General features: G+C 36.6%; 1 protein-coding gene and 1 pseudogene across 6 annotated transcripts in view; both read left to right on the top strand.

Moving 5' to 3' along the window:
• The window catches only part of AnxB10 (Annexin B10), a 73,194-nt gene that overhangs the window by 27,174 nt on the left and 21,541 nt on the right, over window positions 1-24,479 (top strand). For 2 of the 6 annotated variants that reach the window (XM_089095100.1, XM_089095061.1), the window contains exons 2-4: window positions 3,062-3,622; window positions 18,863-18,886; window positions 23,076-23,280. In XM_089095100.1, coding sequence (XP_088951226.1) covers window positions 3,062-3,622; window positions 18,863-18,886; window positions 23,076-23,280 — 790 coding nt within the window. The remainder of the gene's footprint in view (window positions 1-3,061; window positions 3,623-18,862; window positions 18,887-23,075; window positions 23,281-24,479) is intronic. The other 4 variants (XM_089095363.1, XM_089095149.1, XM_089095212.1 and 1 more) reach the window with 3 other exon arrangements.
• LOC148956115 (ubiquilin-1 pseudogene) lies at window positions 12,715-14,334 on the top strand (annotated as a pseudogene).

Below are 24,479 nucleotides of genomic sequence, written 5' to 3'. Positions count from 1 at the left end.
TCAAAATTTTGATTGGATGTGTTTGGGGGAATGATGGGTGGGGGTCGGGGGGCTAGTTGTCCTCCAATCACTTTTGACTAATATTTTCCTCCCTTTTTGAAGGGCCCACGTTTCAGAATCGTACTTAATAGCTACCATGGCCGTGGCTTCTGAAATTCTAATTTTCAGTCTAAAACTAAACTTAAGATTAAAAATACACTTGCTTTTAAATTGTGGAAGATATGTCACTTTAGTCCAAAGGCCTTTGAGACTTACGAAGTTAAAGTCAATGCTCTGCAAATTGTGTTTTCTGATCCCCCCTTAGCTTCATCCCTATAATTTAAACCAGCAAACAAAATGGGTAACATCTGTGAAACTTCGTATTGACAATTAAATTTATTTTTAAGGAGTGGGGGGGGGGTCAGAACTAACCAATAGATTATAAATTTCGCGTAAACAAACCTCGTAATGAATATTTTATTTATGTTATAAACTAAACTTTCCAAGTACCAAAATAATGAAAAAGTGTAGGGATTGTTGGCAGGTTTTGAAGCTGGTTTGAAAAAAAGTTCTTGTGTCTTATAGCCACCACACTCAAGAAGTGTAGTTAGGTTAATCCTAATGAAATGTACCTAAGTATGATAAAATTATAATACTTTGGAAACAAATTTGGGCTATATATTTGCAGATTTGGGGTGGTGGTGGTAAAGTATAGCGGCTCTGCATGAACAAACCTCGTAATGCATATTTTATTTAAATTAAAAATTAAACTTTCCAAGTACCAAAATAATAAAAACTATAGGGATTGTTGGCAGGGTTTAAAGCTGGTTTGGAAAAATAGTGATTGTGTCTTATAGCCACCACACTCAAGAAGTGAAGTTAGGTTAATCCTAATGAAATATACCCTAAGTATAATAAAAATATAATACTTTAGAAACAAATTTGGGCTACATATTTGCACATAAGGGTGGGGGGGGTAAAGTATAGCGGGTCTGCCTGCAAAATGTGTATTATTCTGCATATTAAGAAGTAAGAATTGTTTTCTAACTACACACTGAAATACTTTGCCCCCCCTTCCCGCCTAATTTGCAAACATATAGCCCTAATTATATATTTCCCATCTATTCTGTCACATACGTTTGTATTGTCTCACGCTAAGGTGAAAGCACAGTTTATATAATTAGCAGTATGATCTTTCCCTATCTCACCCATTATAAAAACCCGGACCGAGGTGCAAGTGCTCCAGAGAACCTATAAACATAAGCGGCATTAGATCTTTTCACGGGTAGACATGTCAGATCTTTCTTGAACTCGAAACATGGCTTCAACGTTGGAGCACTAATTTTGAACAAACCAATTTTAAATTAATTTATTCCAATACACAAATGAAAATCGGTAATTAGTAGTGCAATGTTATGATTAGATGTTTTTAGGAATTAAAAATAGGTTTCGAAGTCTCAAGTTGGTTTCAAAGACATTTTGAGAAAGTTTCTGCCAAAATACGTGTTCCAGGGTAATTGGACCGCTGATTGCAGATCAAATGAGAGGAGCTGTTTGTACGTGCCGATATAAATATATATATATATATATATATATATATATATATATATATATATATATATATATATATATATATATATATATATATATATATATATATATATATATATATATGTATATATATATATATATATATATATATATATATATATATATATATATATGTATATATATATATATATATATATATATATATATATATATATATATATATATATATATATATATATATATATATATATATATATATATATATATATATATATATATGTGTATATATATATATATATATATATATATATATATATATATATATATATATATATATATGTATATACTATATATATATATATATATATATATATATATATATATATATATATATATATATATATATATATATATATAAAATTAGTTCAGATGTTTATAGGAATTACAAGTAGGTTTCGAAGTCGTTAGAACCCAAGTCCTAAAATTGGTCTCAATCACGAACCCTTATCGCTATCTAAATTCACAAAGTGCAAAGATTTTCAAACAGAGGTGTTTATTATTTAAAGTTCAGGAAAGGTCTTCCCATTTCATACGAAAACATTGATTGAAAACGAAACTAGTCTTATCTCGGCTCTCCGCCAAAACAGGTAACTAGAATTTTAAAGTATCACAGGGACTACAATCAGAGAAAATAAATATCACGACGTGAAAAAAAAATGATAAACCATCCAGAGGCCGAGGGGGGGCGAGGGGGACCCCCCTAAAGTAGTCTAAAGTAGTGTGGCATTAATCAAACTTGCTCCTAACATAAGTTTATCGGATCAACCTATTTTTGGCCCCCCCTAAAAATCCTGGATCCGCCCCTGAAACCATCACACCTATTCCACCAGTTATTAGAAGAAAAAAAATTCCTTATTTTCACAAATTTCATCCACCCCCCGCCCCCTTTTTTATAAAATCCTACATAGGCCAGTCAGCTGAGTCCACTGTATATAAATAATATATTGTCATAATTTGTATATAAATTAAGTCATACCTGTGAGATGGGACAGTTGTAAACCACTTGGCCGGCTCACCAAGTTTTTTTCTGCTCTCGCAATTACGAATAATGCACTTTCTAACCATTTCTCATTGATTGACGCAAACACACTAATCCATAAGTGCACAAATAAGTGGGAGGAGCTTTTTGTTCGCACCGAGAATGAAAAGCCAGAAATCATCTGCGGTAAACTTACTGCTAATTATATAAACTGCAGGTGAAAGAAACTATAGAAAGAAACTGGTTCCACAATGCGTCAATGGATGTAGAACTCGAGTGTGGTGGCTATAAGACACAAGTACAAAGAAATCTAATGATTTTGGATGAAATTAGTTGTAAAACCAGACCCCAAGACCTGAAATTGCTAACTCTATAGATAGAGCTTGCTGTTTGTGTAAATAGTTTGTAGAATAAGTTACTGTTTGCATGCATGTTTAACGTTGATTTTGACCCGGCATGACTTTTATGTTCTAATGTTTGTGTTTTAATTAGGCTAAAGTTTCACCCGATACCAAGCATGCCGCTGCATCTATGAGAGGTGATGACAGTGTTGTCGAAGAAAAGGTTCGTTTTTTCGAAAAATTAGCTTCAAGTCCTGGTACTTACTCAAAACAGTCTGCTTTTCATTCTTACACAACTCGTACAACTGGACATGAATGGTTTACAAAATCAGAAACAACTAGAATTTCCACTAGTAACAATATATCCAGTCCCCCTGTTGGGTTTGAAGCATATACTGCCAAAGAAAATATTATTCAAGAGCTACCGGTGGAGCCCTCTCCCATTGCTCATGTGCCTATTGTGTCGTCCGCTAAGCATGCAAACAACCTTTTTTCTCAGTCTCCCCGCACTAATCTCCAAGAATATCTTCCACAGCTTTTGCCAACGGTATTTGATGCACCAAACTTCGACCCACTCGCTGATGCACAAGCTCTGAGAAAAGCTATGAAAGGATGGGGTACTGATGAGGCCACCATTTTGGATATTATCACAAAACGCTCCAATCGTCAGCGACAAGAAATATATCAAGCTTTTAAAAAGGAATTCGGAAGGGTAAGCTTTTAGATTTTTTTTTCTTGTAATTAGTTGTGTCTTTCACTATTTGATTCTTGTTTTCAATAATATTAAAATCTGAATTACATGGAAGCTTGCCTGAGGCAGACTAGCGTACTGGTTTTAGATAGAAAGCTTTTCAACATAATATCAATTGTAAAAAGTTTAGAAAAAGAAGGACCTATGGTTTTGTTGCTAAATTTTCCCTATGGTTTATTTCCTACCCTCTACAACTCACAATTTTACTCGCCACCACAGCAGATAGGCTAGCTAGCCTTTTCAGAAAAGTGAAGCAAGTCCTAGGATTGACTCTATTAATTTTATTTTAAATATTAACAAAGGCTTCTGGAATCTAAGTATACGATGCGTACTCCTCAATCGTATAAAAATGGAGATAGGGACGAACTCTCCTTAAAAGGCACTCCGAAACTTCATCAGAAGATATTTGATAGGTTTTTATAGCTATGAAAAAGTTTGGACACAAAAGTACGCTTTTTATAGATAGGGACCATCGTCTAAAATGATTCTAAAACCCTTCCTCGACCCTTAATCGTTTTTTCCCCAAGCCTGCCCGAGCTGCCATTCTTGCTGTTTTTTTTTGTTAAAGTTTATATTCTTATCTATTTAACTATGAAGACGACTTAAAAATGTTGGGACTTCTGCAAACTGCATCGATAAAAACAGGATATGAAAGATGCTGAGATTTATGTTTTATGCATCCCTACTATTGCTAGCACCGGGTCTTATTTGTTATGTTGCCTAGTGATTTTGGTAAAATTCTACTTTAACTACTTTTGGCTATCTTGGAAAGGGGTTAGGTTAGGAAAATGAAACTTTCAAGGATGGGTCTACAGACTAAAGTATGTCGGGAAGGTATTTTGAAGTACCTACTTCCACTCCTCTTCCCTCTAGAGGGTCCTGAAATTTTGACAAAACAACATTTTACCTTAATTTTCAGTAATCAGTTTCTTTCGCTCTGGCTTTAGTTCTGAAAATGCAATTCCTGTTATATGAGTAGAATTTTAAGCCATATTAATGTTTTTTTTTTTAATTTAGGAAATGTATTTGCATATCGTCAAAACCTTATAAAATGGTATTGAGTAAAGTTGTGAAGCTGATAACAATTTTGTTGTACATCATTTAAGCAGAAGATCTATTTTGCAAGGTTTCACTTTTATAACACACAGATTTTGAAAGGTCATCAAAGGTCAGGACTCTCTAGAGGGAGAAGGAGTGGAATTAAATACTTCAAAATACCTTCCCAGACATACTTTAACCTATAGACCCATCCCTGAAATTTTCATATTTCTAACTTAACACCATTCCCAGATAGCCAAAATTGGCTAAAGCAGAAATTTACCGTGATTTTTTTCTGGCTTGTGTTTTATACTGATTTTTCCAAAATCTAGTGATTTTCACGATATAGCATGTAGATTTATGATTCAATCGAATAAATCTTGCAGGCAAATAATAAAAAAAAAAACGCAAGATAGTGGTCTATTACACTTCCTGATATATTCCTCATTAGCTTTTATGCAAATATGCTGTCTTGAAACTTCCGATTTCGCACCATATCATATATAGACCCCAGAGCGTTATCATCAAGACGATAAGCGAACCTAGTTAAACCGCAAATTTGCGAAAGTATTTTATATTTATTTCACAGTAGTTGCTCAGGTCAATATTTTAATTCAAAATTAAGGTTTTTTACTCTTTATAATTTGTCGGTTTCAAATTAGATGTTCTTCAGTTAAAACGTTTGAAAGTGGAGTGGATATGAATACACCCTCTACATCTGCAAATAGAACAGGAATGGAGTAATGGAAAAATGAGAGGATAGGTACACATCAAACATAATTTTTTGAATGGAAAAAGATATCATCGAAAAAAATAGGACGTAGTGCTTTTTATAATAAGATTTGTAATATAACTTGATAGGTTAATAGATTGTAGTTTGATGATTCAAGCTGGTAGGGAGTATCTGCTCTGTTGGTAGGGAACTTCAATTTTCGGCAGTAGTTTTTGCCGAGTCCAGAAAACGAAGAAGAAAAAAAAATGTGGGCGAAAAATCATCAAAATTAAGCTAAAAACATATGGCACCAAAAAGTTTAAGAAGGTTTAGCTTTCCTTTGAAAGGATAGTTGGATCCAACACATTCATATTGTTTAAGTTTTTACGGACGAAAGCTTTGTCAAATTCTACGAGTTTGTTTTTCTTATCTTCCAAGTGTAAAACTACCACAAATCACCATAAATAAATAAATGAAACCCAAAAACGAAGAGAAATTACTATAGATAACCTAGTCAAACTCAAAAAGGAGTAAAAATTAAAAGGAGTAGGGCTGACCACCCCCATGTCTTCTTAAGACCAGAAAATAATTTGTATTCATAGGCAGCGCGCTAGTGCTGCCAAAGTAAAGAACGATTTGGCCACAATGTGTTTTTTTTTCTTCTTTCTTCGACAGGCACTTTGTATCAAAGGAGTTGTCGTAGAAACTTCGAAAAGGGCTTATTCGACTGTAAATTGGGGGGGGGGGCTAGGGCCCTTTTTAATAGTCGAAAGTGATTGGAGGGCAACTAGCCCCCCCTCCCCACGCCCATCATTCCCCTAAACACATCCAATCAAAATTTTGAGATAGCCATTTTGTTCAGCGTAGTTGATTTCCAGATTGAAAATATCTTTTTGAGGAGGACACGCCCCACAACCCTCGGGGCAAGGATTTTAAGTTATGCCCTGAGGGCATATAAGAACAATGTTGGCACAATGTACCATATATTATTGTTTTTACTTTAGAACAGGGCACTTCACATGGAAGGGGTCGTCTTAGAGACTTCAAAAGGGGCTCATTCGATTGGAAATTGAGAGTTCTAGTGCCATTTTTAATATTAGAAAAGTTTTGGAGTGTAACTAGCCCCCCCCCCCCCACACCCATCAGTTTCCAAAGCCTCTTCACTCAAAAAAGTTAGATGGCCATTCTGTCTCGTGGAGTTGATTTGCAATGAGGCAATATCTTTTTGAGGAGGGCACTCCCCCAAAGCCTACAGGACCCGAGTGTTAAGTAAAGCATTGGGAGACTTAAAGGTTCTCATATACGGTGTTTTAATAGAAATTTCAAAAAATTACGATTCGATGGGAAATTCGAAGGACTAGTACCCTTTTTATTAGTCGAAAGTGATTGGAGGGCAACTAGCCCCCTCCATGGCCATCATTCCCCCAAACACATTAAATAAACATTTGGAGGCGGCCATTGTGTTTAGCGTAGTTTATGTCCAGACATAAAATATGTTGTTTAGGAGGACACTCCCCCACTACCCTCAGGGCAAGGGTTTTAAGTTATGCCCTGGTGGCATATAAGGTTTTTATATAAGGCGTTGTCGTAGAAACTTCAAAAAAGCTGACTCGATTGGAAATGCATAGGGCTAGTGCCCTTTTTAATAGTCGAAAGTGATTGGAGGGCAACTAGCCCCACCCCGCCCACGCCCACTATTCCCCCAAAAACAACCAATCAAAATTTTCAGATAGCCATTTTGTTCATCGTAGATGATTACCTGATAGAAAATATGTTCTTGAGGAGGACACTCCCCGACTACCCTCAGGGCAAGGGTTTTAAGTTATGCCCTGAGGGCATATAAGAACGATGTTGGCACAATGTACTATTTTTTTTCCTTTAGAGCTGGGTACTTTTTATGGAAGGGGTCGTCGTAGAAACTTCAAAAGGGGCTCATTCGATTGGAAATTGAGTTCTAGTTCCCTTTTTAATAGTAGAAAGTGATTGGAGGGCAACTATTCCCCCCACGCCTATCATTCCCCCAAATACATCCAATCAAAATTTTTAGATAGTCATTTTGTTAAGCGTAGTTGATTTCCCACTAGAAAGTATGTGTTTGAGGAGGTCACTCCCCCACAACCCTCAGGGCACGGATTTTAAGTCATGCCCTGGGGGTATATAAGGTTTTGATAGAAGACGTTGCCGTAAAAACTTCAAAACAGGCTCATTCGATTGGAAATTTGAAGGGCTAGTACCCATTTCAATAGTCAAAAGTGATTGCAGGGCAACTAGCCCCCCTCACGCCCATCATTCCCCCAAACACATCCAATCAAAATTTTGAGATAGCCATTTTGTTCAGCGTTGTTGATTTCCAGATAGAAACTATGTTTTTGAGGAGGACAATCCCCCACAACCCTCAGGGCAAGGGTTTTAAGTTATGCCCTGGGGGTATATAAGGTTTTTATAGAAGGCGTTTTTATAGAAGGCGTTGTCGTAGAAACTTCAAAAAAGGCTCATTTGATTGGAAATTCAAAGGGCTAGTGCCTTTTTAATGGTCGAAAGTGATTGGAGGGCAACTAGCCCCCCCCCACATCTATCATTCCCCCAAACACATCAAATCAAAGGGCAACTAGCCCCCCCCCCCACTCCCATCCTTCCCTCAAACACATCCAATCAAAATTTTGAGATAGGAATGTTTTTCTGCGTAGTTGATTTCCAGATAGAAAATAAGTTTTTAAGGAGGATACTCCCCTACAACCCTCAGGACAAGGGTTTTAAGTTATGCCCTGGGGGCATATGTTTTTATAGAAGGCGTTGTCGTAGAAACTTCAAAAAAGTCTCATTCGATTGGAAATTCAAACGGCTAGTGCCCTTTTTAATAGTCGAAAGTGATTGGAGGGCAACTAGCCCACCCACGCCCATCATTTCCCCAAACATATCCAATCAAAATTTTGAAATAGCCATTTTTTTCAGTCGATATTAATAGTCGATAGTGATTGGAGGGCAACTAGCCCCCCCTCCCACGCCCGTCAATCCCCCAAACACATCCAATCAAAATTTTGAGATAACCATTTTGTTCAGCGCAATTGATTTCCAGATAGAAAATATGTTTTTGAGGAGGACACTCCCCCACAGCCCTCAGGGCTAGGGTTATAAGTTTTTTTCAGCGTAGTTGATTTCCAGATAGAAAATATGTTTTTGAGGAGGACACTCCACCACAGCCCTCAGGGCAAGGGTTTTAAGTTATGCCCTGGGGGGCATATAAGGTTTTAAAGAAGGTGTTGACGTAGAAACTTCAAAAAGATCTCATTCGATTGGAAATTCAAAAAGCTAGTACCCTTTTTAATAATCGAAAGTTATTGGATGGAAACTAGCCCCCCCCCCCACGCCCATCATTCCTCCAAAAACATGCAATCAACGTTTTGAGATAGCCACTTTGTTCAGTGTAGTATATTTCCAGATAGAAATATATTTTTGAGGAGGACACTTCCCCACAACCCTCAGGGCAAGGATTATAAGTTATGCCCTAGGGGCATATAAGGTTTTTATAGAAGGCGTTGTCGTAGAAACTTCAAAAAAGGCCCATTCGATTGGAAATGCAAAGGGCTAGTGCCTTTTTAATGGTCGAAAGTGATTGGAGGGCAACTAGCCCCCCACTCACATCATTCCCCCAAACACATCCAATCAAAATTTTGAGATAGCCATTTTGTTCAGCGTAGTTGATTTCCACAAATAAAATATGTTTTTGAGGATGACAATCCCCAAACAAGCCTCAGGGAAAGGGTATGAAGTTATGCCCTGGGGGCATATAATGTATTCATAGAAGGTGTTGTTGTAGAGACTTCAAAAAAAGCTCATTCGATTGGAATTTCAAAGGGCTAGTGCCCTTTTTAATAGTCGAAAGGGATTGGAGGGCAAAGAGCCCCCTCCCCTCCCACGCCCATCATTCCCCCAAACACATACAATAAAAATTTTGAGATATCCATTTTGTTCAGCGTAGTTGATTTCCAAATAGGAAATATGTTTTTGAGGAGGACACTCCCCCACCACCCTCAGGGCAAGGGTTTTAAGTTATGCCCTGGGGGTATATAAGGTTTTTTATAGAGGGCGTTGTCGTAGAAACTTCCAAACAAGCTCATTCGATTGGAAACTCGAAGGGCTAGTACCCTTTTTAATAGTCGATAGTGATTGGAGGGCAACTAGCCCCCCCCCCGCCAACGCCCGGCATTCCCCCAAACACATCCAATCAAAATTTTGAGATAGCCATTTTGTTCAGCGTAGTTGATTTCCAGATAGAAAATATGTTTTTGAGGAGGACACTCCCCCGCAACCCTCAGGGCTAGGGTTTTGAGTTATGCCCTTGGGGCATATAAGGTTTTTATTGAAATCTTTGTCGTAGAAACTTGAGAAAGGGCTCATTCGATTTGAATTCAAAGGGCTAGTACCCTTTTTAATAGTCGAAAGTGATTAGTGATATTTTTTGTTGTTGTTGTTGTTTAGACCAGTGCACGTCGTATCGAAGGAGTTGTCGTGGGAACTTCGAAAAGGGCTCATTCGATTGAAAATAGAAAGGGCTGATGCCCTTTTTAATAGTCGAAAGTGATTGGAGGGCAACTAGTCGCCCTTCCACTCCCACCCTCCCATTTACCCACTATGTTTAAAAACAAATTTTTTCCTTAAAATTAAATCAGAATGCACTGTGATACTGATAATTCCCGATAAGTCAACTCAAAAATGTCTCAAGAACGACTGAGGGTATTATGTTCAAACTTTCGGGGCTACTTCTGCTCTAAAAATTTAACCAAATCAAAATACCGTAAGTGTATCTAAGCTATCAAAGAAAGTAAACAGATTTTTTGCGAATGGTATCAAGTTCTCCATTTTCGGTCAACTAGAGGAGGTATGAAACTAAATTAAACAGTACTATTTGTGTCCAGATTTATAAGAGGGTGTATGTTGTTAAAAATTGCTGAAAATGTTTCCAGCATACAAATATCAGGCCAAACTATTAAGTCTTAAAAAACGAAAAGATTTAAAGTATTATTTTCTGTTTCGCTGAAAAGACTATGTCAATATAAAACAAACAGAAATTAATTAAAAAAACTTTTTCCCCAAAATAAGTTTTTCAAAGAAAAGTAAAGAACTCCATTAAACAGAAAAATAGCAAAAACAAAATCAAATAATCTACCAAGCGTGAAACTACCACAAATCAGCATCGATAAATAAATGAACCTAAAACGAACAGAAATTACAATAAATAACCGAGTCAAACTCAAAACGAGCAGAAAATAACATAAGTTGGGTGCAAAACCCCTATGCCTTCCCAAGGCCAGAACAAAATCTGTACTTGGCTGAAAAAATACAAATGAATGTGCATTGTCAGTTTAATATACATATACTGATATTTAGTAATCAAAGTGTTAATATTATTTGATTTGTTAAAGTTATAAAAGTAAAAACATTTATATTTTTATCAGTAGAGTGCAAATTTTGTTCTGGCCTTGGGAAGGCATAGGGGTTTTGCAACCAACTTACGTCAATTTCTGCTCGTTTTGAGTTTGACTCGGTTATTTTTTGTAATTTCTGTTCGTTTTGGGTTTCATTTATTTATCGATGCTGATTTGTGGTAGTTTCGCGCTTGGTAGACTATTCTATTTTTTTTTTGCTCATTTTTTGTTTAATGGAGTTCTTTACTTATCTTTGAAAAAATTATTTTGTGCAAAAAGTTTTTTTTCAATTAAGTTACTAAAAAAAAAAAAACAACCGTGGAATGTCGGTTTAATATACATATTCGGATATTTATTCCTTAAGTCTTTATGCTTCTCTATTTATTAAAGTAAAAAAAGGGAAAACATTTAAAATGTATTTTGTTTTCAGTAAAGTGCAAATTATGATCTAGTCTTGAGAAGGCGTGTGGGTTGTCAGCCCTACTCATGTTAATTTTTGCTCGTTTTGAGCTTGAATCGTTTATTTACTTTAATTTCTGTTTGTTTTGGTTTTAATTTATTTATCGAGGGTGATTTGTGGTAGTTTTTAGCTCGGAAAATTATTCTGAATTTATTTCTACTCATTTTTGGTGAAATGGGGCTTTTTACTTTTCTTTGACAAACTTATTTTGTGGAAAAAATTTTTAAAATTAATTTCTGTTCGTTTTTTATTGACATTAATTTAAAAAACTTTCCACAAAATAAGTTTATCCAAGAAAAGTTAAGAGCTATATTAAGCTAAAATTGATCAAAAATAGAATCAAATAATCTACCAATCGTAAAACTACCTGGTTGCTCTCAAATTACTTTTGACTCTTAAAAGGGCACTATAACTTCCAATTTCAAATCAATTTAGCCCCGTCTGTAGTTTATACGACCAGCCATTGCATAATAACCTAATATGCCCCGAGGCATAACTTACAAATCCTATCCTCTGGGTATGGGGGGATTGCATCAACCCTAGAGGCATTGTTATATGTATTTTGAACTATTTTGAACAAAATCGGTATCTCACAATTTCAATCAGACGCGTTTGGTGAAAAAGAGGATTATTCAGGGGGGGAACTTAGTTGCCCTCCATCACTTTTGACTCTTACAAGGCAACTAGAATTCTAATTTTCAACCAATTCAGCCCCATCTAAAATTAAACAACCATCCCTTCCATAAAGACCTTAAATACCCCTGGGGTATAACTTACAAACCTTGCCCCAAGACTCTGGAGGTTTGTTTCAATCCCATAAGCCATGTTATGTGATATTTGGACTACTTGGTGTAAAATGTCTATCTCAAAATGTCTATCAGATAATACAAATTTTACAACATCCGGGTTGAAGCGGTAGCTAGCAACCTCGTATGAGACGATTACGTCCAATACTAAGAAATGTAAATAGCCCATAACTCCTAAAAATAGTGTCAGATCAAAACAAGAAGTGCACTATTAGAACCGTCTTGTCCGAAATCCTTATATAGGAAACTTACCGTTCCTTGGCCTGAATAACGAGGAAAATGTATTGGCTTGATCTTTTACAAGAACATAATGCTTCCCTGGACATAACGGGATAATTTAAGTCTGTTCGATGCAAGTATTTCTTTGCGTCCCTGTGTTTTAGTTAACAGAATCGCTGAGGGGAACTCACAAACTTGCAGGTGTGAAGCGGCCAGGAAAACCAGTAATTGCATAAAAAAAATGTTGAATAAACTGACTTTTTATTTAAGGGCTGAGGAGCAAAATGTTTTGCTTTCAAGCAAACTTGAAAGTGTTACCTATGTTATAAATGACAAGCAAATTTTTAACTTTAGCAAACAAATTTTTGAATATTAAAAGAATATTTACAAATATGTCTGAAGAGCCATCGACTGTAAAACTTGTTGAGAGTGGAGACAAGATCATCATCACAATCAAAACAGGAAAAGAAAAGCATAACTTTCCGTTTGATAAAAATGCCAGCATAAAGCAGGTGAATGGTGAAGCATCCACAAAGTTCAATTCTTCAGAAGATAAACTGTATTTAATATTTGCTGGTAAAATCTTGAAAGATGAGGACTCACTGGAAAAACAGGTTATCAAAGACGGTTTCACAATTCATTTAATGATCAGAGCAGGAACTGGAGGAGCTGAATCAGGTACGTTTTCTGGTCAGAGACCAACAAATACTACCAGAGCTAATCAAGATATGTCTTCTACTCCTTTCGGTCTTGGTGCCTTTGACGGACTTCCATGCTTAAGAAATCTAGGATTCGGTGGTGCCAAGTTTGCCGATTTTCAATCTCAGATGACACAACAGCTTCGAAAAAATCCTCAGTTGATGAGAGATGTTATGAATAATCCCATGGTTTAGAGCCTAATGAGCAATCCAGAATATATGAGACAACTTTTGACATCTAGCCCACAAATGCAAGAATTAATGTAGAGGAAACCAGAATTGAACCTTGTTTTCGATAATCCAGAACTTCTGTGACAGACAATGGAGCTACCATCAAATCCAGCAATATTTCAGGAGATGATGCGCCATCAAGATCGTGCTATGTCTAATTTAGAATCTATTCCTGGGGGTTTCAATGTGTTATCTCGGATTTACCTTGATATCAAAGAGCCAATGATGGACGCAGCCCAAAGTCAACTTGGTGACAATCTTTTTGCAAGTCTTGTTGACAGAACTGCTGCCTCCACTGGAACTACTGATAGCACTGGAAATACACCGGCTAATGCTCCTATACCAAACCCTTGGTCACCTAAGTGTCCTACACAAGAGACACACGCTACTCCTACCACTACCACTACCACTCCTACTGTTGGAACGACCCCAAGTGCAAATTCATTGCTGTCCAGTCCTGGTATTCAGTCGTTGATGACACAAGTGAGGGAAAATCCACAACTGATGGAAAACATGTTTTCTGCTCCCTATACCCAGTCAATGTTTCAATTCCTTTCTGGGAATCCTGACTTGGCTGCACAGATTATCCGAAGTAATTTCCTGTTTGCTGGCAACCCTGAACTGGAGCTTTAGGATACTAGCATGCTGCCCCAGTTTTTTCAGGAGATGCAAAATCCTAAGATTCAAAGGATAATGACCAATTCTCAGGGCTTATCAGCCGTTCTGCAGATTCAAGAAGGCTTAGAAAAACTAAAGACTGTATCTCCAAATTTAGGTGGCCTAGGCACAGGAACTACCCCGCATCCAGCTCCGGTTTCACCAGAAGGTACTATTCCAGCCACACCTTCAACAGAATCCCAGAATGCTCTGAATAATTTTATGTCGCAAATGAATATCATCAATGGCCAATAACACTGGAGATAATGCCTCCAAGCTCCTGCAGAAAGGTATCGTAACGAACTTGATCATCTTGTGTCAATGGGGTCTCTAAATCAAGGAGCGAACCTCCAGGCCTTGATTATGTGCTATGGAAATGTCAATGCTACAGTAGAAAGACTATTACAAAGTAGGCGAATGTCGTAATATGGTTTACTCTTCTATGTTACTTTACATTGTTAATCTTTTCCATCTTGTAAAATGTTTATCCCTGATGTTATGTTTGTTTTAAATAAATTGTTAAATAAATTATGTTTGTCTTAAATAAATTATGTTTGTTAAATAAATGTATTTAATAAAAAAAAAGAAGCAAACTAATGTGCAGATAATTTGAACTTATTCTGGACGTCATGGTGTCAGGTTAGGTTCCACTCAACCACCATGGAAAAAATACGAGTTCTTCCTTAAAGTTGTGACCTATTTGGGTCATTTTCTGGCCAGGAATGTCCATATGCCAGGCGACTTGTAAATGCCATGAACACTAAACTTCAACAATATGGGACGTTTTGTCCGAAACTTTCCGTGGATGAACAAATGATTCATTTCCTTGGTCATTACAACTGCAAAATGCTTGTGCAAGAAAACCAATTCGATTTGGATAAAAGCAATGAGTGCTAGCTTTTTCTCATTGATATCACTACAAAATCAACCTTTACGGTGGGAAGAGCGAGCAACAGCCAGCAACACCCCTTGGTGGTCACAAACCTATTGTCTTTTTTTGAAAACTTCAACACTAAACTTTAACAATATGGGACGTTTTGTCAAAAACTTTTCGTGGACGAACAAATGATTCATTTCCTTGGTCATTACAGCTGCAAAATGTTTGTGCAAGAAAACCAATTCGATTTGGATACAAGGCATGAGAGCTAGCTTTTCCTTATTGATATCACTACGAAATCAACCTGTACGGTGGGAAGAGCGAGCAACAGCCAGTAATACCCCCAGATGTTCACCAACCTATTGTCTGTTGTTGAAAAAGCAGCCAATCACAAAGTCCTCTTTGATAATTTCTTCACAAGCTACAATCTTTTCACATAGCTTAACTCGCAAGGATTTCGTGCCACAGTCACTGTACGTGATGATCTCTTGTCTCGATAAAACTCGATAAATTGTCTCGAGTCTCTTGGAAAGAGCATCTATAGCTTAGATGGAGTGATTTTGGCTCTTAAGTGGAAAGGTAGCACAGCTGCTTTTGTAACAGCAAACGAAGTTTCTGTAGAACTGCTTCACCAGGAAAAAACGCGGCTTTGTTCACCAGAACGAAACCTTCTTACAGGTCAAGGTGGGAGCTCAGGATTTCCACAGATCTGCCCTAAAAAATCAACCACTCATATACTGGTGACAGGAGAGAAGTAGGAACGATGCCTAGTTGGCAAAAAAACGTGCAGCTAGAGTACAGAGAGTGTCAAACTTCACTTGCAACGGTGTTACAAGCAATATCAAGCCTTACTTTGATTTACCTTTTACGCTAAGTTTCATTTTATATGACATAAGATATGTATCCGTTCTTCAGTTTCTAGAACAACATTAAAATCTTATTTTTCTGCACTAAAGCAAGCATCGCAAAATTTTGTCGGTAACTGGTCGTGGGCGTTTGTGGGTTAAGGCAATGGTGAAGATTTGGGAAAAATAAAAATTTCAGATTCCATTTGCTTATACTTACTGCCAACTGTGACCTTTACATTATTTTAATAAGCATAAACATTATCTTAATTTAAAAAATAACCGTTAGATTACTTTTTTGAATTTAATACCGTAATTAATTAATGAAATACCGTGTATATACGATATAAAAACATATAGAAACCGGAAAAAGTTATTAGCTTTCTATATTTTCAGTTCCAGATTAAACAATAGGCTCACTAGGCCCGGTCCAAGGGATGGACAATGCTAGGTGGTGTTCACTGAGTAATTTTCACTGAGTAATTTATTTCTTAGCAAAAACTAGACTGATTTGATTTATCGTCAAAGTGCCAGGTGCACTCCGCCACCGCTCTGCCTGTTCATAGTAAAGTGACTTTAAAACAACACGGGAATTCTGTGACCACTTATAAATTGCCAGATGTCTCCCAAGAATGGCAGCTGCTAGTTCGGTATAACCTATCTCTTTCATTACTTTTGACTTATTAGTTGCGTTCTGTTCAGTGCTCTCACTATCCCCAAATTTTCGAGGATTTCCCCAAAAATCTCGCAAAATCGGATAAGCAGCAACAACGCTTGGGCCTAGATATAGAAGCGTCAAAGCTTGAAATCCGACCCTGCATATTTTGAAAATCTTATTATTTTTTTTTCAGTGTAATGTGTTGCTAAAGTAAGCGAACTGTTGGTGTCAGTGTGACTGATTTTTAGCGTGACTAATTTGAGGTTTATCTGAAAAAGAGACTGCTAATTTTTGACCATTTTAATTACGAGACTGGAAAGGCATTGACCACAGAAGTAGCTTTTATAAATTAATGACAATGCCCTTGATATCATTGGTACTTGACGATACCTCTGCCGCACTCCAAGTGTTAATCAGTGTAATCTTGGTGTTAATCATGATTTTCCCGTGTGCAAGAGAGGCGGGAACCGCTACGAGAGGCTTAAAAGTTACGAGCCTGAGGAAATTTGCCTGATTTTTAAAATAAGGGGAACACACCTTGAAATCGAATGAAACTTAATGAAAATCTCACCTTCAGGTTCAACGTACCAGAGAACCCCACTGTAGAAGTTTCAAGCCCTTATCTGCAAAAATGTGGAATTTTGCTATTTTACCCATAAGACAGATCACGGATAGGCCTACTTTTTTTTTTTAGCGGTGATTGTTTCGAAATAATGGTACTAAAAGATCGGGAGAGGCATTCGAACGGAAATTAAAAGTTCTAGTGCTTTTTTTAAGTGACCAAAAAGAATGGAGGGCAACTTGGCACCCTCCGACGCCCCTTTTTTCTCCAAGATTATTTGATCAAAATTTTAAGATAGGCATTTGTTCAGTAAAGTTGAAAGATCAAATAATTATGTGTAAAACGACCCCTCACAGTCTGTGGGGAGAGGCCTGTAAGTTATGAAGTTTACCCATCGTTTAAGTATAGTATTTGTAATTGGGAAGTATAAAGACATTTTTTTTTGGGGGGGAGGTGTTCTGATTAGGGTGGATTTCTATAGGGAGAATCTTCCTAGGGCTGGGAAATTTCTGGGGGGGGTGTTCGGTTTAAGTTTTAATGTCGTTCCTTACTTTCGGTTAACACAATTTTTTTTTTATTATTTAATGTCAAGGATAAAATCATAGCGCTTTTTCACAACTGTTTTCGGATATTTTCTGATAGAATTATTTTTGCTACTTGTTTATTATACGAACACTCCAGAATTTCCCTCTGTAAGATCTGACGAAAACCGATTTTTCTCTCTGCAATCGGTTATGATTTGCTTATTTTGAGTGAGAAAAACTACGATGTAGGTATATTTTAATTAAATATTCAATATATAGAGGTGGTTAGGGGTTAGGTATTCAGTATAACGCGTTCTGGACGGCCTGCTTTCCATAATTTTCTTCTGTAGTTCCCGTACTTTTGTTTCTAAAGTATTATATTTTGGCATTTTTCATTAGGATTAACCTAACTTTACTTCTTGGGCGTGTCCTGTATAATTAACAAGTACCGCTTTTTAGTTTTCTTTTAATGTTTTTATTCTTTTTTTTAGTCGTTGCTGCATATCTTAGGAAAGAAAACTATTTTTTTTTATTTCATCTGACGATTCATATTTTATACTAAGAAATCTTGCTTGTGGTTGTGAAGCTCCATGCCAAGGTCACGTCTATCTCTCTTTTAAACAGCCAATAGCATTACTTGTAGTCTATATGATGATTGTCATACATGTAAACCGGTTCTTTCAGAAGATTTAAACCTCTAGATCCGTGATTCCCAACGTGGGGCGCCGGCCCTACCGGTGGGGCATGCTAATATTTTGCTGGGTCATTGGTAGGACGTGCGCCCTTTGACAGTCTATATTTTAGAGCCTTAATTATAAAAAAAAAAATGTTCTTCACATGAACGACATCATATTGAAATGCAATTAAAGAGCAAAAAAGGTACATGATAGTATTGCAATGATATTACACATTGTATAAAAGGTGTTATATTCAGACAATATTTTTTATGCTTAGAGGACGACACCAAAAAAGATACGAAGTTAATGGCCTTTTAAGCTTCCTTCAGGTTAATACGAGTACAATTTTGAATATAAAAATTTAAATATCATGAAGGGCAAGGCCGTACCCAAGGGGGGTTAGGGGTTTGACCTCCCCCCCCCCGAAATGTTTGTCTGACTCGTAAAAACATAATAAAAATTGATATAAACAAATTTTGTATGCGTTTTGTGAGGTTTTTTTGTGTAACCCCCCCCCCCAGAATTTCATTTTAGTAAAACCCCTTCCGAAAAAAATCGTGGGTACGGCCTTGATGAAGGGGGGCATCAGGATTTTAGAAATGCCTAGATGGGGCATGGCGCAACATCCGTTGGGAACCACTGCTTTAAATAGACCATAAAGGCTTCGGAAAACATGCTATTCTTTTACTATATGTTAATTTTTATCGTTAATGGCGACATGGTTTGGTTTTCCTCTTTAATTTGCTTATCTATTTTTGGCACGATTTTCAATAGTTTTTTTTCGCTTTTTCACTTGAATCGTTCCTTCTAGGGCGAAGGAGTCTCTGAAGGAAGGGTGAGTAATTCAGTTAATTCGCCTTCTTTTCGTGGTGGTTTAGTGCTTTCAAGTTTTATGCTTGTGTCCAATATGTCTTAATTTTTTCTCGAACATCATATTTTCTTCTTGCTCCTTTATCAAATTGTATTCTTTTTTCTTTTTTTTTTTACCAAAAATCTGCAAGTGTGGTTAAATCAATGTTGAAAGAGTAAAAAATGAGTTTTATATACAAATATTTTGTTTAATTTGAAGAATAACTCTGTACTAGGATATAACCTAAATAATTTACTAAGGTGTATATGACACGATTTCAAAAAGGATTTGTTCTTTTCCCTCTGGACGGTAACATGTCCCCCTGAATCCCCATAAATGTCTGCTATTTGCTTCCATCAAAGATAATGAAATCGCAATGCTGTATATATTTTCTATTTATTTTGCACTTTTAAAATTGCGCACTTTTTTGCATAAAGGCATGAACCATGCCTTTTAGTTCTCATTAACCCCCCCCCCCCTCTTGCGAGAGTGAAGATATGAATGCTGGCACTGAAAACAATTACCACGATATGCGATATGTATATATTACCTCAATAAGCAATATTGATTCCTGATATCTCGGCGCCAGATTGTCTCTTCCATGTAGTGGTGGTTCCAGGCCTAGTCTGGGGTGGCAGCTGCCCCCAGTTTTTCAGATATCTAACATTAAGTTCCTTTTATTTATGGGGGGATTATGATGCCTAAAACCACTACTTTTTCCGTTGCTTGCTATTGCTTATAATAGTCTGAACAAGGGCGTATCCAAGATTTATGTTAGGGAGGGGGGGGTGTACAAAAGGAAATTCAAAAACGCATCAAAAATTTGTTTTTATACATTTTTGTTACGTTATTACGAATCGAACTTTCTTTTTCAGGGGGTGGGGGTTCGTAACCTAACATAACCTAGGTAATCCCCGCCTAAACCCCAAAAAAACAGTGGTTTAAATATTGTAAACTCAATCAAGAACCACGCTTTGCCATCAATTTATATAGCAAATACCCCTTTACCTGCTATCGTGCCTGGTTTCCTTGTACAGTCTTTAGTGCTGGTTTAGTTATAATGCCCAATTACCAATATCTTTTATTTGTTTTTGAAAAAAAAAACAACACCTTTACGAACCTTGAAAAAGAACAAAAACCACCAAATGCTAGATGGCGCTGGTATTTTTTGTCGATACTAGCACCAGTTTTTACTCTTATAAGTTGTTCCTTCTCTTTGTAAGTTCATTTACGCGAATTTGCAGCTATACACGTGTGAGATACCTAAGGCTAAAGTCAGTCCCCACGATTGAAAACTTGAGAACTCAGTGTTTCAAAGTTGATTTTCTTGAAAATTTTTATTTGTAGGCTGGGGAATTTTTCTCTCATGGGATGATTTTTTTTAATCTCTTAATCCTCATTAGTCAATTTCTTTTTCTTCTATAATGACATTTTCTTTTAATTTGTGTGGTCAAGACTGGTTTCAGTTTCAACTTTCAGAAACCATGAATATCTCTCTGAAACCTTCAACTTTTCTCTCGTTATGGCATTCTTGGGAGTAAACTGCTAACAATTTGGATGATTGTAATTGCAAATAGGATTGGTTTAGGTACGCGGAAGTTATTACTTTACTTGTATGTCTGCCAAAGCAAGCTCATCGTCACTTTTTCTGCATCAAAAATTTGCTCGCTTTATGTTCACTGACGTTTTGTTGCAAAAATTAACGTCACAACGAATTCAACTTGATGCGATGTTTGATGCATTCTTGAGTTTCATATTCTATTACAAAATTTGCAATTACCGAATAACCAGTAAGTTTACATGGAATTCCACATGGGAAAGGCCATATCCAAGGGGGGGGGGTCAGGGGGATTGACTCTCACCCGAACCACCTTCTGTATGGTATTTTTGAAAGTCGGTGACCCCTCGATTGACTCAATTTTTTTTCTGACACCAAAGGATTTAGGCAAGCGTTTTAAATTTAGGTTTATTAATGCTAGTTTTGTCGGGCGTTTGAAATCCTTTGGCGTTCGAAATCTGCAAATAGAAAAAGTAAGTATTTGCTCTGTATATTTACTAATTCTTTAGCGAAATTACAAGTCATTTCTAGCAACGTTGTTGATTGACAAATTTCAATGAAGTAAAACTCTTCTGCCTTCTAGCGTTAATACTTGTTGTTAGTTTCATGATTTTTTTTAGTATGGGTCTTGAAAGTTACTTTGTTGTACTTTCGCCATTGAAAAATGATGCGAGAAAAAAATGAAGAAAAAAAAACAAATTGTTTCGTATCCTGACCAATGGTTCAGGCATAGGAACCGATCACCCGATTTTCTGCCTTTGCCTGGGGTTGCAATGCGTAAGGTTCAGGTTCAGGTTTTTTTTTTTTTTTTTTCAGGTTCTTACTTTTTTATTAACAAAAAAACAACTCATTGTGACAAAAAGCCGAAATAAAGAAAGAAGATGATTGAAAAAGCGACCGGTTGGATATCATGCATGCCAAATGCATGCTTTGCTTTGCTGTTCATTACTTTGCTGTTCACAGGAAACAGCAAAGTAATGGGGGCTCAAATTTTTTCGTTTCGGTGAGGGGGGTTAAGGTGGGATACAAGTACGCGAAAAGTATTGATTGTTCTAAGGGGCTTTGAATTTTGTGTTGGGAGGAAGGGTTCAAAATATCTTTCCTTCTGTTCACAGGAAAAAGCAGTCTTATGGTATCTTTTCTTTTTTATGTCTATTGTCTGACAGGCTCTTCGTCCAGTATGAAGTATCAGGAAGAAAAACATTTATTTGAACTCTCTTTAAGCGAGCAGCTATTTTTTATACTAAGAATTTCTTTTCAAATTGGCATATAAACATTTTCTGGCCTAAAAAGCGATCTAGATGGATTCAAGACTGAGAAAATTCGTTTAGAGCCTTAATTTTGGGTAAAAATTTTTTCATATACATGACGTGACAGTCGTGATCACAATTAATTCATGGAGTACCAATCACTAAAACAAAAAGGAATACATTGCAAAATTGTCAACTGTATGTGATAACGAGCACAACGAAATCTGCGGTTAGAAGACGTGACAAAGAGCATTAGTAATTTTGTCACTTTTTTCCAAGGATAATCGTATCGTACGTATGGTCCTATAAGATCGGATGAGGGCTCATTCCCGACATCATGCGGAATTCCGATTAAAAATAATTTTGCATAAATCATTATAACAAAGGAGAAAGTGCCAAATAATTTTTATCAGTTGATAGTTCTGAATAAACTTATAGAGCCTCAATCAGCCAAAACAAACATAAATTTGAAGAAAATTTGTCATACATGTAATCAGTTTTGAATTAGATTGTTGAATATGTAGCACTGTGAGAAAAACAAGGACGATGTGATAAAAGTAGGTTGCTACTTAAGACAAAAGTTTTCTTGGAGGGGAGGGGCACGGATTAAGCTCATTTTACCAGTGGTTAGATTTATCGATCATTAATCACCATGTTCATTCGTTCAATGTCTGGGGAAAAAATTGGGCAAAAAATTTTGAACATAAAAACTTTGGACTGAGATTAGTGAACTCTTAAGATTTAAGCAAACTGTTTAAGGTGAAAAAAAAAACTGAGCTGAATGAAAAGATCTGGGGAAAAAATCTGAAAAAGGGATATCCGGTCTCTTAACATGTATGTTTTACTAATCGATTCAGCGAGGACATTTATCGTAGATAACATGGTGGACAGTTCATGAGTCGTGCAGTTTTCAATTTTCTAGAGGAGGGAGCGCGTCCGTCATACCACCCCATGATAATTTGCCCCTTTATGAAACAACGTTATATATAAAGAAATCGCAATAATTGTATTGTTGTAAACCGTCAGTTGTCTTTTTTATACCCACCTACTCATTTTAAAAAATTCCCCTAGTTTTATGCAGACGCATCTGTAAACCTTGCATGTGTGCAGAAGAGACCCATGCCCTTCCCCCTTTTTTCACCGACATCTCAAGATCGATGCAATATTTCCAAATTATTTTGTGTTTTTGTACGATTAGGTCAGTCTATAAGTTTTATCTATTTTGCCCCTTCCCCCCGAAAAGAATCCCTTGAACATGCATGATGTAACTATATAAAAAGTACACCTTCCTCTAAAATGTTCATTATTTGCCACAATGGTCAATATAGCTGTATTGTCTTTATAGAACTTGCTTTGTTTTTTGCAGGATTTAATTTCTGATTTGAAGAAGGAACTGGGAGGGGATTTTGAGGATGTTATTGTCGGACTCATGATGCAACCGATCGAGTATGAAGCAACTGAGCTCAGAAAAGCCATGAAAGGTGCAGGAACTGATGAAAAAGCGCTGATAGAAATTTTATTGACAAAAACAAATGGTGAAATGCAAAGACTTGTTGACTGTTATAATAGCTGTAAGTTTCATATCTTTGCTTATCATAGTTTGCGCTTTACAATTAACATAAAATCTACTATATTCCAGAGGGGGTTTAGGGGGTTTGAACAACTCCCGAAATTTTGTCTGACATGTAAAAAAAATCATATGAACAAAATTGTTGATGCGTTTTTTAAAGTTTTTGTACCCCCCCCCCCTCCCCCTTTCCCGAAAAAATTCTGGATACGGCCTTAATAATTCATTTTAAAATGTTGTTAATTGGAATTTGTGTGATACTTTTGAATAACCACGATGGGATTTGACTGTTTTATACAGTTTTCATAATGGATTCCAATTTTCGTAATGGATCCCCTGCAAAATTATATTTTCGAGACAATTTAATTTAAGAGTTTACGTACGGACTAAAGCATCGCCAAGTGCTGAAAACCATGTTGTGACCAACTTGAGAAGATATGTGATCCCCGTTCTGCACTGGTATCAGGGATCATTTCAATGATTTGAAGAACATGAAAATTTGAATTTGGAATGTTATGACGTTAAAAAATCAACATCGTATCGACATTTTGACTGACGAATTCAGACGATTCAAACTGGACTTATTAGGAGTTTCAGAAACTCATATCCCAGGAGTATGAAGCATGAAATTAGGTTATATAGAATTTGTTTACTCAGGCAGGAAGGATGGGGTACATCGACAGGGAGTAGGGCTCATGATGAATAAGGAAGCTGCTTAGTCTTGTTTTGGCTGGGAAGGTATTAATAATAGAATACTAATTGCTCATTTTATAACTAAAAGGTTCAAGGTAGCACTTATAGCAGTATATGCCCCTGTAGAACCGACTGACGGAGATACTAGTGACTCAGAAGAATTTTACCTGCAGTTACAGGAGCAAATAGACAGGGTCCTAGGTAGAAATATGAGGTGTTTACTAGAAGATTTTGACTCCCAGGTCGGTAGAAATAGGGATAGATGGTATCCTAGCCTAGGTAAATTTGGTGTAGGAAAAGAAAACAGTAATGGATACTGACTTTTGCAATTTTGTAGGTATAACAATCTAGTTATAACCAACACGGTGTTTGGTCATAAAATGGCTCATAATTTAACATAGTATTCACGTGATGGTAAGACAGCAAACCTTATTGATTGTGCTATAGTAAACCGAAGACTGTCAGGATCAATATAAGATACTAGGGTATATAGTAGTGCTGTTATTGATG

This window comes from Artemia sp. Qi Xiang Cuo, chromosome 1, assembly GCF_049724085.1.
Source record: "Artemia sp. Qi Xiang Cuo chromosome 1, ASM4972408v1, whole genome shotgun sequence".
NCBI lineage: Eukaryota > Metazoa > Arthropoda > Branchiopoda > Anostraca > Artemiidae > Artemia > Artemia sp. Qi Xiang Cuo.
Note: the sequence above shows the minus strand (reverse complement) of the source record. Positions and strands in the feature narration are given on the sequence as shown.